General features: G+C 54.1%; 1 protein-coding gene across 2 annotated transcripts in view; it reads left to right on the forward strand.

The window, feature by feature from the left end:
- Positions 1-14,706, forward strand: part of LOC307100970 (putative ATP-dependent DNA helicase DDX11-like protein 8) — a 38,169-nt gene extending 23,463 nt beyond the window's left edge. Inside the window, exons 17-29 of one of the 2 annotated variants that reach the window (XM_079773663.1) lie at positions 1,184-1,222; positions 1,514-1,625; positions 1,775-1,906; positions 2,418-2,530; positions 9,934-10,006; positions 10,351-10,454; positions 11,365-11,514; positions 11,758-11,826; positions 11,920-12,020; positions 12,434-12,522; positions 12,810-12,888; positions 13,064-13,218; positions 13,301-14,706. In XM_079773663.1, the coding sequence (XP_079629789.1) occupies positions 1,184-1,222; positions 1,514-1,625; positions 1,775-1,906; positions 2,418-2,530; positions 9,934-10,006; positions 10,351-10,454; positions 11,365-11,514; positions 11,758-11,826; positions 11,920-12,020; positions 12,434-12,522; positions 12,810-12,888; positions 13,064-13,218; positions 13,301-13,425 (1,341 nt within the window). In that variant the 3' untranslated portion in view covers positions 13,426-14,706. Of the gene's footprint in view, positions 1-1,183; positions 1,223-1,513; positions 1,626-1,774; positions 1,907-2,417; positions 2,531-9,933; positions 10,007-10,350; positions 10,455-11,364; positions 11,515-11,757; positions 12,021-12,433; positions 12,523-12,809; positions 12,889-13,063; positions 13,219-13,300 lie in introns of both variants that reach the window. The other variant, XM_079773662.1, reaches the window with a different exon arrangement.
- Positions 14,707-14,972: the final 266 nt, after the last annotated feature.

Raw genomic sequence — 14,972 nt, forward strand, 5'->3', positions numbered from 1 at the left:
CTGAGGATCTACAGCACAGACATACCATTAACACTTAAAAAAAAAAAAGTAATGTCAGTAACAAAACATAATCCAGGACCTAGGGTTGAAGGGTCAGAGAGATTAGGGGGGAAAGGTGTCTTTGTTTGTACTTAATAAGCACAACTAGAGACGCCCGGCCCTCCGCTTTACTCCATCTTTCTTGGGGCACGGTCTTTCCCCTGGGCTGCTGGGTAGAGCTGGAAGTTAATTTTGTGAGTGTGATCCTGCTGTTGGGCTGCGGGGAGTGAGGTCACAGCTGGGCCACTCTGCTTGACCTTTTCTCGTCTTCCCCCTCCAGCTGTGATTTATTGCAGCCTCACAGTTTTGCTTGCTCCAGGCCTACATATTGGTGCTCTCCCCGGGGCCAGACTCACAAACTTATGATTCTAGTTTACTAACAATGACGGAACAATCACTGTGTTTGAGGCAGTGGGCCAGGTCCTGTGACTGTAGAGTAGGGTGTGCCATCACCATTCTAGAGCAAAGGAAGCCGAGGCTCAACGAGGTCACCCATTGTGCCCCATAGCCTGGATAGCTGTTGAATTTACCCCACCTTTTCATTTCCACAGCTGCTGCTTCAGTGCAGTCTTTTCCTTTGCTTCTTTCTGGTTTTCTTGATTTCATTCTGTCTCCCTTCTAATAACTTTTACAAACTATAGTCTAGTGAATCTTAATTGAAAGATACCATTCTTTTGAGAATTCTTTAAAGGCTCCAAAGTCATCGTCTTGCATTTCAGCCTACACACCAACCTAACTGCACTCCAGGTGTCCCTTGAACAAGTCCCAGGCTTTACCTCCTTTGTGCCTTTGCTTATAGGATTTTTTAAAGACTAACTCTTAATCCTTCAAGATCTAGCTTAGGTGCCGTCATGGTGAAGGAAAGCAGAGGGACACAGCACCTTTAGGAGGGGTGGAGCCATGCAGACTTGTGGAGGCCGTGCCTGAGGCCTGGCAGGGGCCCTCTCGTGGGAGAGCCCTGTGTGGTGTGGGGACAGTGGGAGCGGAGTGACCTCAGAAAGGAGGTGACATGGTCGGCCTCAGGAGGCTTTGGGCTCCCGGGAGATGGTGGTGACTCAGGCTCCCGGGGTTTGGGAGAGTGGTTATCTGTTTTTGTTTTCCTGATTAAGTGTTCCGTGCGCCTACAGCGGGTTTGGTCTTGCAGGTGCGGCGCTACTGTGAGAAGAGCATGGTCAGCAGAAAGGTACGGCTGCCCTTCCCTGGGGCCTGGTGGGGTCCAGCTGCACCCCTGCGTGCTGCCCTCACAGAGCCTCTCTCTCCTGCCCTGTGGATACTCAGAGGCACCCTCATCTCTATTGTCCTCACTGGGGAGCATCCTTGCTGGGTTGGAGAGGGGCTGCCAAGATGCCTGGTGTTGGGGTAGCAGGAGGGTGGGTGCTGGTTGAGATGCAGATGAGAGATGGAAGCCTCTTGTCCACCCTGGCCTCCCTCACTGCTGCCCTCGTTTGTCTCTGTTGCTCTTATTCCTGCTCAGCTTTTTGGCTTCACAGAAAGGTATGGGGCAGTCCTCCCTCCCCCCAGGGAGCAGCCCAGACTGGCGGGGTTCCAGCACTTCCTACAGAGCCTGCAGCCCGGGGTGACGGAGAGTGAGTCTGGAGGCGGGGCGGGGCTGCAGGCCCTGGGCAGGGATGTTCCTCACACATGGACTCTCCCCAGAGAGCCCGTTAGTCCAACTGCAAGGAGGCTCTCTGCTCTCGCCTGTGGTCCCAGACTCTCTCCCTTCCACTCTGTGCAGCTCCCACAGCCCCTGTGGAAGACGGGGAGGCCAGGCTGCCTCGGCCTGCTTCCCCGCTGATGGACATCGAAGGCTTCCTTGAAGCTCTCACCACTGCCAACCAGGACGGCAGGGTCATGCTGAGCCGCCAAGGTAATCCGAGGGGAAGCCAGCCTGGAGCTGGAGGCCAGAGCATGAAAGGGGCCTTTACTTCCATCCCAGCACCTCCGGGGGTCAGGACGGAGAAACATGGTGATGCCAGCCTCCTGTGACCTGGGCAGGCAGTGGGGGTAGTGAGGAGGGAAGCAGGTGTGTGGGATGGTTGGTTGTCTCAGGCAAGGATGTGAGAGGAGCCATGTAGCCTAGTGGTTAAGGTAACATGGGCTTTAGCTTGAGCCTTGTTCCATCACCTAAAAGCTGTGTCTTGGACCAGTTTCTTTGTCTCTGAGCCTCATTTTCCTCATGTGAAAAGGGAGCTAATAGTACTCTACCTCATGGCTGTCCTGCAGATTAAGTGGGATTTGATTTAAAGAGAAAGTGATTATCTCTCGTGCCTCCTACATGGACCCAGCTGGAGGTCCCCTTTGCCTCGGAGGATAGAAGTGTTTGTTGGGCCTGTACCTGCCCCCTTCCCATGTAGATCTTTTCTTTGTCTTTTTATCAGGCAGCCTCAGTCAGAGCAGCCTGAAATTCTTGCTACTGAATCCAGCAGTGCCTTTTGCCCAGGTGGTGAAGGAATGCCGGGCCGTCGTCATTGCGGGGGGCACCATGCAGCCGGTAAGGACACTGGATCCAGACTCCTGTGCCCGGGTATGGATGGGACAGTGACAGGAATGGTGCACAGTCAGGCCTCTTCACCTCATCCCTGGGTTCCCAAACCAGAAAGGGCTTGGCTAGAACAGGCCCAACAATGTCCACCAGGTGGCACTGCTGTGCTGTCTCACTGCTGGGCCTTGTAGGCTTGGGGATGGGGCCTTGCCACTGCTCCTGTGTGTCTGAAGCGGTGGGATCACACTTCTCCAGAGAAAGTCCTGTTGGAGTTTCTTCCTCACACTTAGTGCCTTAGTGCCACTCCCTTCCTGTACCCACCATAGATATGACCTTCCCTCTTTTATAAACTTAAATGTATTTTTAGAAAAGTATTATATTTTCATTGTAGATATCACAGATAAGCAAAAACAGGGAGAAGGGTCATAATTTCACTAGCAAAAGATTCATTTGGTGCATATCATTATAGTTGTATGCATAATTTCTACAAATATACATACACTAGAGGCCGATGCATGAAGATTCGTGCAAGAATGGGCCTTCCTTCCCCTGGCTGCCGGCACCGCCTTTGCTCCAGCCCGGAGCCACCTTTCTGCCTTTACTCCACCCAGAACTGCTTTTCCACCTTCCCACGCTGCCCAGACACCCGGAGCGGCTGGGGTGTTGCGAAATGCCTGCATCGTCGCCATGGTGACGACACAAGCGTCCCGCCCCCTGCCACTCAGCACCTGTGTATGCAAATTAACCCGCCATATTTGTTGAGTTAATTTGCATACTCCTGATTGGCTTGTGGGCGTCGCGAAGTTACGGTCAATTTGCATCTTTATTAGAGTAGATATTTTTAAAACAAAAATATGGCATTATCTGTAAATGCAGTTGTTATAATTTGCTTTTTCTCACTCAGCAACAGAATGACATCCACATTTTTCTTGTCAGTAAAGAAGCATTTATTCCACCATACTTTGGCTATAACATGAATGTATTATATTTTATATAACCACTTTTTTAGGTATTTAGGTAATTTCTAGTTTTTCTCTAGAAAACAACAGAGTTTAAACAATAGAGTGGTAAATGTAACCAGTCCCTGCATAGTGGTTATTTCCTTAGGAGACGTCCTAGAACAGTGGTCGCTAACTGGTGGTCCGTGAGGTCCAAAAGGTTGGCGACCGCTGTCCTAGAATAGGACTTCCTACATGAAAAGCTACTCAGCATCCTCAAGCGGTCTGTTCCCAAACTCAGCTGCCTGTCAGATTGCCCCTGTAGCTTTACTGTTTTCCATTCTTTCATGTGTCTAGACCTGTATGTTTTTTTCATTCGTGTATTAAAATAATTGGTAGTCATTATGGCTCAATGCTCGAATCCACTGTGGCCTGTGGGAACCTCCCTGCTGCTGCTGGTCCTTGTGATGTGGCCTCCTTAGTCTTAGGATGCTTTCTTGCTTCCTGGCACAACAAAACACCCCAGACCACCCGGTGCTTTCTTTGCCCCAGATCTGGAATCATTCATTTCTCCAAGGCGCCCTAGTTTCTTTTGCTGGGGATGGGTACTTAGAAACCAAGATCTGGGTGCTATGCGCATGCAGTGTTCCTGGATGATTACTGTTTGTGGGTCTTTTCAGTACTGACCTGGGAAATATATTTTCAGACATCATGAGACCATATTGATATTTCTGATTCAAAAATCAACCAATTTATTTGACCTTATTCTCTATCTCATTTCTCAAGCTAAACTTGTTTTTTTTTATCCTATACTAGAGGCCCAGTGCACGAATTGGTGCACGGGTTGGGTCTGGCTGGCCTGCCCTGATCAGGGCCCGATCAGGGCCAGGCCAGCTTGGGGGAGAGGCTGCAGGCAATTGGCCAGCAGGTCCTACCCCAGATAGGGGTGGGGAGGCCAATTGGGGGTCAGCGGCTGGGGGAGGGGCCATGGGAGGTTGGCTGTCTGCCCCTGCCCCTGATTGGAGTTGGCTGGGCTGCAGGAGGTTGGCCAGCCGGCCCACCCCGTATTGGGGTGTGGGGTGCAGTCAGGGGCGGGGATGGCCAGGGGGAGAGGCTGCGGGCTGATGGGGTGCTGGGGGCCTATCGGGGGCAGCGTCGACCAGGGGGAGGAGCTGTGGGCCAATGGGGTGGGGCAGGCAATTGCAGGCTGGGCTGGCTGGGGGACGGGCCATGCCGTGTGGGTGTTGGCCAGCCGCTCCACCCTTGATTGGGGTGGGAGGGGCCAATCGGGTGGGGCCGACCGGGAGGAGGGGCTGAGGGAGGTTGGCTGCAGCCCCACCCCCACTCCCCCAATCTGGCCGGTTTGCTGGCCACAGTGGGCATCATAGCTATTGATCTTCTGGTTGTTATGGCATTCCAGTTGCTGGCTTTTTATATATCTACTAGAGGCCCAGTGCACTGGCGGGGGGGGGGGGGGGGCGGTCCCTCAGCCCGGCCTGCCCCCTCTCACAGTCCAGGAGCCCTCAAGGGATGTCCTACTGACGGCTTAGGGGAGTGGCCTAAGCCACAGTCTGGCCTCCCTCTGTGGGAGGCAACTGAGCTCATCAGGGGAAGGCACCAATCCCATCACCCCACTGCCGCTGCCACTGCCGGCCACGGCAGCTGCGAGGCCTGAGCCCTGGGCCTTGCAGCTGCCGGGGCTCAAGGCTGCCTGAGCCCAGGCCTCCACTCAAGCTAAAAAGTTTCAATTATAGAAGATAAATAAATCCCAAGAAAAATGGCAGCAGCCATGGAGCTGGAGAGAGCAGGAGGCTTGGGTTGCCCCTGGCAATGGAGGAAGCCAAGCTTCCTGGCTGGCCCTGGCCTCCGCTCAAGGCTACAAAGTTTCAATTATAGAAGATAAATAAATCCCAGATACCAGGGCCTCCGCTTGGGTCACTGGGGGACGTGGCCGGCCTGCAAACCACCAGAGGCCCCTCGCCTAGGCCGCCCCACGCCCCAAGGGAACCCCCACCCTGTCTGGGACACCCCTCAAGGCAAACCAGCTGGCCCCCACCCATGCACCAGGCCTCTATCCTATCTAATAAAAGAGTAATATGCAGATTGACCATCACTCCAACACACAAGATGGCTGCCCCCATGTGGTCAAAGATCCTGCCCCCATGTGGACACAAGATGGCCAGCAGGGGAGGGACCAGGCCTGCAAGGGAGGGAAGTTGGAGGCGATCAAGCCTGCAGGGGAGGGCAGTTAGGGGTGACCAGGCCAGCAGAGGAGGGAAGTTGTGGGTGACCAGGCCTGCAGGGAAGGGCAGTTGTGGGGGATACAGGCCTGCAGGGGAGAACAGTTGGGGGGGACCAGGCCTGCAGGGGAGGGCAGTTGCAGGGGACCAGGCCTGCAGGGGAGGGCAGTTAGGGGCAAAGAGGCTGGCAGGGGAGCAATTAAGCATCAATCAGGCTGGTTAGGGGAGTGGTTAGGGGGTGATCAGGCTGGCAGGCAGAAGCGGTTAGGGGCAATCAGGAAAGCAGGCAGGTGAGCAGTTGGGAGCCAGCATTCCTGGATTGTGAGACGGATGTCCCAGATTGGAGAGGGTGCAGGCTGGGCTGAGTGACACACACCCCCATGCACGAATTTCGTGCACCAGGCCTCTAGTCCTACCTAATAAAGAGGGAATATGCTAATTGACCATCACTCTGTCACAAAGATGGCTGCACCCACAGCTGAGGCCAAGTTTCCATAAGGAGCCTTAACGAGCAATCAGCAGGGATCTGAGGCTATTCCCTCCCCCGCCCCCATGGGGCTTGACAGGGGACCTCAGGCTCCACCCCCCACCAGGTGGGGCTTGACAGGGGACTTCATGCCGCACCCCTCACCCCGGCACTAGGCCAGGGGACCTCAGACCGCACCCCCCGCCCCAGCACCGGGCCAAGGGACCTGAGGCTGCGCCCCCCTGCCTGGCTTGCCTTGACAGGGGACCTCAGGCCGTGCCCCCCACCCAGTGGGGCTTGACAGGGGACCTCAAGGTGCACCCCCAGTGCTGGGTTGGGGGAACTCAGGCCGCGTCCCCCGCCCAGCGGGGCTTAATGGGGGACCTGAGGCTGCACCCCCCTCCCGGTGCTGGGCCGGGGGACCTGAGGCTGTGCCCCCCCCACCAGACAGGGCTTGAAGGGGGACCTCAGGCTATGCCCCCCACCCGGCGGGGCTTGACGGGGGACCTCAAAGCACGCCCCCCACCCTGGTCTGGACTGGGGGACCTCAGTCCACACCCCCCGTCCTGGCGCCGGGCCAGGGGACCTGAGGCTATGCCCCTGCCCAGCGGGGCTTGACAAGGGTGGGATTGGATGGGTCTGGATCTAGCCCAATGTGGGGGGGCCGGCCGGGTCTGGGTCTCACACAATTTTGAGGTGCATGTGTGTAGGTGTGGTCTTGACTCTGGGTCCCGTGGTGCACCCCAGACTCTGACAGGAGGAAGGTTTTCATATACATTTTACTACTTTTCTTTAATCTCTGACACTTCTATTATAGAGAAAGGGCAAATAGCAATATTAAATTATTTCCTCTAATTAATCCCCTTTTAATGTGCACGAATTTCGTGCACCGGGCCACTAGTCTTACCTAATAATAGACAAACATGTAAATTGACCGTACCTTCGCTATGCCCATAGCCAATCAGAGTGAGTATGCAAATTAACCCAAAAAAAGATGGCGGTTAATTTGCATACATAGGCACCCAGCGCCTGTGTCCCAGGCACCCAGGTCATTGTGAGGTAAGGCCGCGTGGGCCCAGAGCAGCCTGGGAAGGGCCTGAGCCAGGAGGCTCCAGGGCAGGGCCAAGCCTGCAATCAGAACGAGGGGGCAGGGGCGGAGCCTGCGATCGCAGGGAGCTGGGGGTCTCCTGCCCAAGGCCAAAAGCCTCGGCCAGAGGCTTTCGGTCTGGGCAGGCCTGGGCAGGGGCGGAGCTGGTGATCAGAGGGAGCTGGAAACGCCTGGGCAAGGCCCAGCCTGCAATTGTTGTGAACTATAGAGGAAACACCTTTTCTGACTGCACATTGGCTAAGCTTCCTGTATGCCACTGGTAATATTCTTAGTAACCTGGGTAATAAGAATCCAAAAAGGTGATCTAGGGTTTTTCCACCACACTTCTGGAGAAAAAAACGAAGGTCGGCTGCTGGAAGGATAAGAAATGTCATATCCTGCCCTAGCTGGTTTGACTCAGTGGATAATGCCTTGGCCTGCTGACAGCAGGGTCTGGGTTCGATTCTGATCAAGGGCATGTACCTAGGTTGCAGGCTCCTCCCTGGCCGGGGCCCAGATCAGGGCTCATGCAGGAGGCAACCAATGAAAGTGTTCCTCTCACTTTGATGTTTCTCTCTGTCTTTCCCTTTCTCTTCCACATTCTCTAAAAGTCAATGGAAACATATCCTCAGGTGAGGATAAAAAATAAAGAAAGAAATGCATATCCTATGAAAGACACATCTTGGAAATGCCTAAAGAAAGTTGTCATTTTTTCTTGGTGAAGGGACTGGAGTCCGTGTTAATGAAAACACCTTGGTGGCTGTGGTGACTGGCAGTGGCTGCAGCAGCAGGGTGATGGGGCTGGTGCCTTCCCCAGATCAGTCTGGTTGCCTCCCACAAAGGGATGCCAGACTGCGGCTTAGGCCCGCTCCCCGTGGGGACCTCCCGTGGGGAGCGGCCCTAAGCCGTCAGTAGGACATCCCCTGAGGACTCCCAGTATGTGAGAGGGGGCAAGTTGGGCTGAGGGACCCCTCACCCCCAGTGTACGAATTTCGTGCACTGGGCCCCTAGTAGATAATAAAAGGCTGATAGGCAAATTGATCAAACAGCGGAACTAAGATGTGCACTGACCACCAGGGGGCAGATGCTTAACACAGGAGTTGCCCCCTGGTGGTCAGTATACTCCCATAAGGGGACCACTGCTTAGTTAGAAGCCGGGCTCACGGTTGGCGAGTGCAGGGGCGGTGGTGGGAGCCTCTCCCACATCTACGGCAGTACTAAGGATGTCTGACTGGCAGGAACGGGCTTAAGTTGTCAGACATCCCCCGAGGGCTCCCAGACTGCGAGAGGGAGCAGGCCAGGCTGAGGGACACCTCACACCCGCTGTCCCCCACAAGTGCACGAATTTCGTGCACTGGGCCTCTAGTATTAACATAATTACTTATTTGTTCTCACACACAATATACTTAAAATAGTGCCAAAAATATAATACCAATATCGTAACAATAACCTATTGGTCAAAGTTTTATTTCTTTGCATTTTTTTTTTTGCCTTTGAGTATATCCTGCCTGGATATGTGGTCACTGAGGACGTGAAGCCATTGCTATCAGGCTCTTCTGTGAGCGTATGTTGTGAATTTGATAGGTAGCTAGGCTTTTTTTGTTTCAGTTTGAGAGTTTGCCTTTTTGTTGATTTACTTCTATTTTCAAAATATGTAAAACCTCTGTGTGGTTCAAAAATTGAAACTATACAAAGATCAGAATATCTCACTTCATCCGTTCCCAACCTGTTCCCCATCCCATAGGTGAGCATGTTTTATTAGCTGGTCTATCCTTCTACTATTTCATGCTAACTTTTTATTTTTTTGTTTTTTTGCCAAAATAAGCAGATGGCTTTTTTCCTTTCCTTCAAAGGTGGCATGCTCAGTTTCTGTTCACCAGTATGCTCTGGCGATCACTCTGTATCAGCACACAGGCACGGCCTGCGTTCCTTTCGTTGGCTGTGCAGGTTTCTGATGGGTGGATGCAGCATAGCGCAGTCGACCAGTCCCTCTGGGAAGGCAGTCTAGCCCTCACAAACAACTTCACAAGAAATATCCTGTGCATGTGTTAATTGGTTTGTTGAGCTGTACCTTCAGGGGAGACTCCTAGATATGGGGTTGCTAGTTTAGAAAATCTAAATATATGTGATTTGTTAAATATTGTCACGTTCCCCGCTGGCTGCGGTGGTACTATGCTGTATCCCACCTGCAGTGTATGCACATGCCTGTTTCTCCAGAGTGGTCAAACTTTTGGATTTTTGCCAATTTGATAGGTAAAAAACTTGGATGGAGCTTTTAAAAATACAAAAGCATAGTCCTCGCGCTAGAGATTCTTATTCAATAGTTTGGGCTGGGCCCTGGCCATGTGAATATATATTTTTAAATTCCCACTGGTGATTTTGTTGCATATGCAGGGCTGAGAGCCACTGTGCCAAATTTCCTTTGCTATTCCCACAAGTACTTAAATGGGACTGCCAACACTGGACACCATATAATTGTTTTATCCTTTTTGATAATTTGTTATCAGCTTTTCTTTTTACCTCTTCTCTGTTCTTAGGTACTTGCTGCCTCCTCACCTAGACTTTTGTCTTTCCAAGCGATTCTCTCTTCCCCTCTCTGTTAAGGCCCCTGCCTGCTCAGACCTGAGGCCCTGTCCCTGGACCTCAGAGAGGTCACAGAGCCTTGACGTTGTGGTCTTCAGGTTTCTGACTTTCGGGAGCAGCTGCTGGCATGTGCTGGGGTGGAAGCTGAGCGACTGGTGGAGTTTTCCTGTGGTGAGGATCCATGTCCAGGGTAGAATGGGCCACATAGTCACTTATGACCCTGTTGTCATAGTTGAACCATATGCTGTTAGTAGGCCTAAGGGGCTGAGGAAACACGGGATGGGCATCTCATCCTTTGCCAGCTCTCTCTGAGCTCGCCATCTCCGTGCTCTCGGGCTCTGTGCCCCTCTGTCCACCTGGGAGAGTTCTGAGCATTGCTGCTTTAGTGTGGAAACAGGTGGGTGGGTAAGTGATATAAGCGGCTACTCCTAGTCTGGAAGGCAAGGGTTGGGCAGTGCTCTTTCTGGACTCAACCTTGCACCTCCAGTTCTCAGCCTCTCTATGGGTCTCCCCAGGTCACGTGATCCCTCCAGACAACATCCTGCCCCTCGTCCTCTGCAGTGGGCCCTCCAACCAGCAGCTGGAATTCACATACCTGAAAAGAGCGCTGCCTCAGATGGTTAGTACCAGCCATCCTGCCTCACCTTGGCCTTTGCTAGGGCAGGAGAGAGACTTCTGGGGTGGGGACACTCTGGCCAATCCCGAGTGTTCAAGCATTGTGCAACTTAGTACTGGTCCTCATCACAGCTGGTACAGGATGAATAGTGTCTAGGTGTTTATCAGGAAGGTCTGAGTTTCCCCACACCCCTCACCTCTGAGGCTGCTAAATAACTTCTTGTCCTGGCCGATGTGGCTCGGTTGGAGCGTTGACCTGTGTGCCAAAGGGTCTTGGGTTCAAATCCCAGTCAGGGCACATACCCAGGTTGCGGGTTCAGTCCCCAGTGGGGGCATGTATGGGAGGCAACCAATCCATGTTTCTCCCTCTCCCCTTCTCTAAAATCAATGAAAGGTATGTCCTTGGGTGAGGATTTTTAAAAATAGTTTTCTTGACACCTCCAGCCATCTCTTTAGGATGAAGCTCATGAGAAACCATTTCCTTTTGCCATGGGGTTATAGCGAGCCCTGCCAGCAGGGATTCCAGTGCTGGGGGCACTTCTCCAGTGGCATGCCTGGGGTTTTCAGTGCCCGATTTGACATAGATGGTGCCTAATCTCCAGTTGCCCACAGGACGTTGGGAGTTGGGGAGGGAGGACTTGGCACACACCAATGACCAGTGTAGCTCCGTGTGCTAGGACTGCGGTGTGTCAGCCGCTGCCAGTCACCAGGAGCAGCAGTTGAGTGTGTTTGGAGGGAGGGTGGCACATTCCAATTTGTGATTCCCAGGCAGGGGGCGCCACCTGGCCATAGGCCTCCCTGACTGCACTCACCCTTGAGTCTCTGTACTTGGTTCTGAGCCCTAAGGTGAGGAGCCTCTTTGGGTGTGGCTTCAGGAGTGGCCCCATGGAGGGCCCCTTGTCTTTCTTTCTTAGATGGACGAGACAGGTCGCATCCTCTGTAACTTGTACAACGTGGTGCCTGGAGGGGTGATCTGTTTCTTCCCCTCCTATGAGTACCAACGCCAGGTCCATGCCCACTGGGATAAGAGTGGCCTGCTGGCCCGCGTGGCTGTCAGGAAAAAGGTGAGTGATCCCTCAGCTGAACCTTCCACTCTGGGGACGGTGACCCAGAATTCCCGTGGGATTTCTCCTGCTCATCAGACTGGATGGTCAGGCCTCCCATATGAGAGCATCTCCCACCACTTCTAATCCCTGGTCACTGCCCAGAGGAGTCCCCAAAGCCCAGGCTGGAAAACAAGGTCTGGAGCAGATCTGTGAGCCAGGCATCCTGAAACCCTGTTCTGGGAGATGTCTGTTTACTTTTAGATATTTCAGGAACCCAAGCGAGCAAACCAGGTGGAACAGGTGCTGACAGAGTATTCCAGGTGCATTCAGGTGAGAGCTGGAACCCAGGCCTTGGGTCCAGACCTGTGGGGTTGGCGGCTGAAAACCTTTGGATGGCGTCCCAGCTTTGGGCTGTTCCTGCAGTGCCGTGGCCAGGCAGGAGGCATGGTGACGGGGGCCCTGTTGCTCTCGGTGGTCGGAGGAAAGATGAGTGAAGGCATCAACTTCTCTGATGACCTCGGGCGGTAAGTAGTGGGCTTCCCATCTCCCAGGACTCTGATGCCCACCTGCCCCTCACTCCAAGCAGCCCTCCCTCCGCCTGCAATCTGCTGCCATCTGAGTCTGCACCTGGGCTGACTGCGCAGTCAGCTGCATGGGGAAGTGATTCCGCAGCTTTGGGTGTGGCCCTTTGAGGCCAGGAGGAAAATTAGGCAGATGTAACTTTATCAGAACTCAATTCCCTGGCCTAGATTGGATCTCTTAGCGGAAAAACCCCTTTCCAGGTGGTATAGGGTGGGAAGGGAGAGGGAGAGCCACTGAGCACAGCTTGAGAACTGGAGTGGTAGGCTCAGCAGCTGTCATGTGGGTGAGGACCCGGCCCTGCGTCCTGGGCCTTGTGAACCCCAGGTGCCTTTGGCTCCTGTGTGCCTCCACTCAGGTGTGTGGTCATGGTGGGCCTGCCCTACCCCAACATCAAGTCTCCAGAGCTCCAAGAGAAAATGGCCTACCTGGACCAGACCCTTGTGAGTACCTTCAGGGTCTGGAGGATGAGGGGGCAGGGGCGGGGAGCTCTGTAGCCTCTAGAGCTGATATGATGTCACTTCCCCCCTGCCCCTGCTGTGTGCTCTGGAGGGAATGGCAGCATCCTCCATACCCTCTTGGGCTTCTCATGACATCATCCATTATATCAGCTGTTGGCATTGTGCCCGTGAAGCTGACTGGTCTTGCTCAGAGCCTGGCAGTGTCCTTTTCTCAGAACACAAGGCAGGGGACAAGAAACAGTTCTGATAGGTCATCTCCTTTGTGCTTCCCAGCCCCGAACCCCAGGTCAGGCCCCCCCAGGAAAGGCTTTGGTGGAGAATCTATGTATGAAGGCTGTCAACCAATCAATAGGTAAGCTGGGGACTGGCCCTGGATGAAGAGTTGGGGTGGGATGGATGAAGAGTGAGGTGGCAGGATGGGATTTTACCTACCATCTCTCTAGTCTGAGGTCTGAGGAGGGGAAAGGGACACACAACGTACTGTCGGGTGGGTAGGTTTAATCAGAGCCCCAACCTGTCCCATCCAGGGAGGGCCATCAGGCACCAGAAGGATTTTGCCAGCATAGTGCTCCTGGACCAGCGGTACGCCCGCCCACCTATCCTGGCAAAGCTGCCAGCCTGGATCCGAGACCGTGTGGAGGTCAAAGCCACCTTTGGCCCTGCCTTTGCTGCTTTGCGGAAGGTCAGTCCTGCCTTTTCCTTCCTGAGAACACTCCCACCAAGATCCCCACCTAGTGTTTCACTGTCTTTCCCTGTCTCCCCAGTTTCATCACGAGAAGTCTGGCCTTTGAGGGATGGCCGCACCCATCTGGAGTGCAGACCAGCCCCTTCTGGAATCCCTGGTTGCAGGATCCAGGAACAGGTGCAGAAGCCAGTAGGCGAAAATTAGGTCGATCCTGAACAAGCAGTGGTTCCTGGCCATCCTTGAGGCCATCCCAGGGCAGTTCCCCTCCCTGAAATTGGATCTTTCTTCCTGTTCACCACACCCAGTCGAGCCCCCCTCTCCCCTCGGCCAGCTTCCGTGGGCAGCTGTGGAAGCTGCACCTTCCACTTCAGCGTCTGCCCGTGCTCATTTCTCAGCACCCACTTTCTCAGAGGCAAGATGGAGCAGGCCTCTCTGCCTCTCCCTTTTTAGCTAAAATTCGTGTTCTAAACCTTTACTTTTCCCTCAAAATTAAGAATATTCCCCATTTCCAGCCCCTGGTGTCCTGGGCTCTTCTGCCCTCCGGCTTCTGGTTACTTTGACCCCTGCCACCTGGGGATTAAGCACCATCTATGACACGTCGGGCACTGAAGTCATTTGCAAGTGGGAGCAGAGCCCTGTGCGGTGCTCCCCGCCTGCTGGCCCCTGACCAGTCCCACAGCCCTCCACAGCATGCTACCTCCTGGGCTGGTTCCAGGTCCCTGCAGTCGGTGGGGCCCCTCTCCCTCTCAGCCACTTGAGAAAACTCCAAGATACCTCTTCCCCTGGCATCAGCAATTACACCAAGGGCCATTAGGCTCTCAGCAGGACTATTTTTACCCTGAGACTTTTTTTTCTGTGTGAAAATATCCCTCCCTCCATCTGCAACAGCTGCCCCGTTGACTACACCTCCCTTCCCTGGCCCCAGAGAGAGGGGGCTTGGTCCACTCGGCACCTTGCTCCATTGCCCGAGACCAGGGGGAGCAGGACAGGCCCTGGCTCGGAGATGTTTGCATTCTGCACAGCTGTAGTTCCTTAATTAAAAGTGCACTGTTGGTTGATGCTCAGTTATATTTCTTTATTGATCTGTGTACTGCTGAATCTCAGTCTCAGGGAATAGAAGAGCATGCTAGTGAAGGAGGTAGGTGGAGCACAAGCAGAAAGCGAAGGCCCCCTCCCACCACCCTCAGAAGCCAGCCTCCCTGCTCCTTGAAGATGGTCCAGGCACAGACCTGGGTGGTCCTCTGTGATCCCCATCCCTCCAAGGGCAGCAGGGGCTGAGAGGCCTGCAGGCCAAGGAGCCCATCCCAGCTGTTTCCATGTGAGGAGAAGAGCCTCAGCCTGGGTTTGGTGAGAAGAAGGAGCTGCTGAGCCCCTAGGATTCCCAGTCCTCCTCGTCCTCCTCTCCAGGTGGCTGCTGTGGGGGAGGCAGAGGCGGGATGGAGTCTGACATTCGGGCGAAGGCTCCTCCTGGCTCCTCGCTGGCCTCGGCCCCAGGTCCTTTCCCAGAGATGCCTGGGAGGGAAAAGGTTAAGGGTACGGGGGGGTTGTTTGGGGAACCCAGCCCCTAATGTCTTAGAAACAGGAAGAAAAAGGCAGAATGTGTATGACGCACCCCAATCCCTGGCCTGGGAAGCAGCAGTGCTCTGTCCTACCTTTGCGCCTCATGACCAGCTTGTTAAAGAGATCCGACATCAGGTCCCCGCCTTGGCCTGTGGCTCTCACTGCAACAGGAAAGCCACGGGTGAGGGAGG

This window comes from Cnephaeus nilssonii, assembly GCF_951640355.1.
Source record: "Cnephaeus nilssonii genome assembly, chromosome: 6".
Classification (NCBI taxonomy): domain Eukaryota; kingdom Metazoa; phylum Chordata; class Mammalia; order Chiroptera; family Vespertilionidae; genus Cnephaeus; species Cnephaeus nilssonii.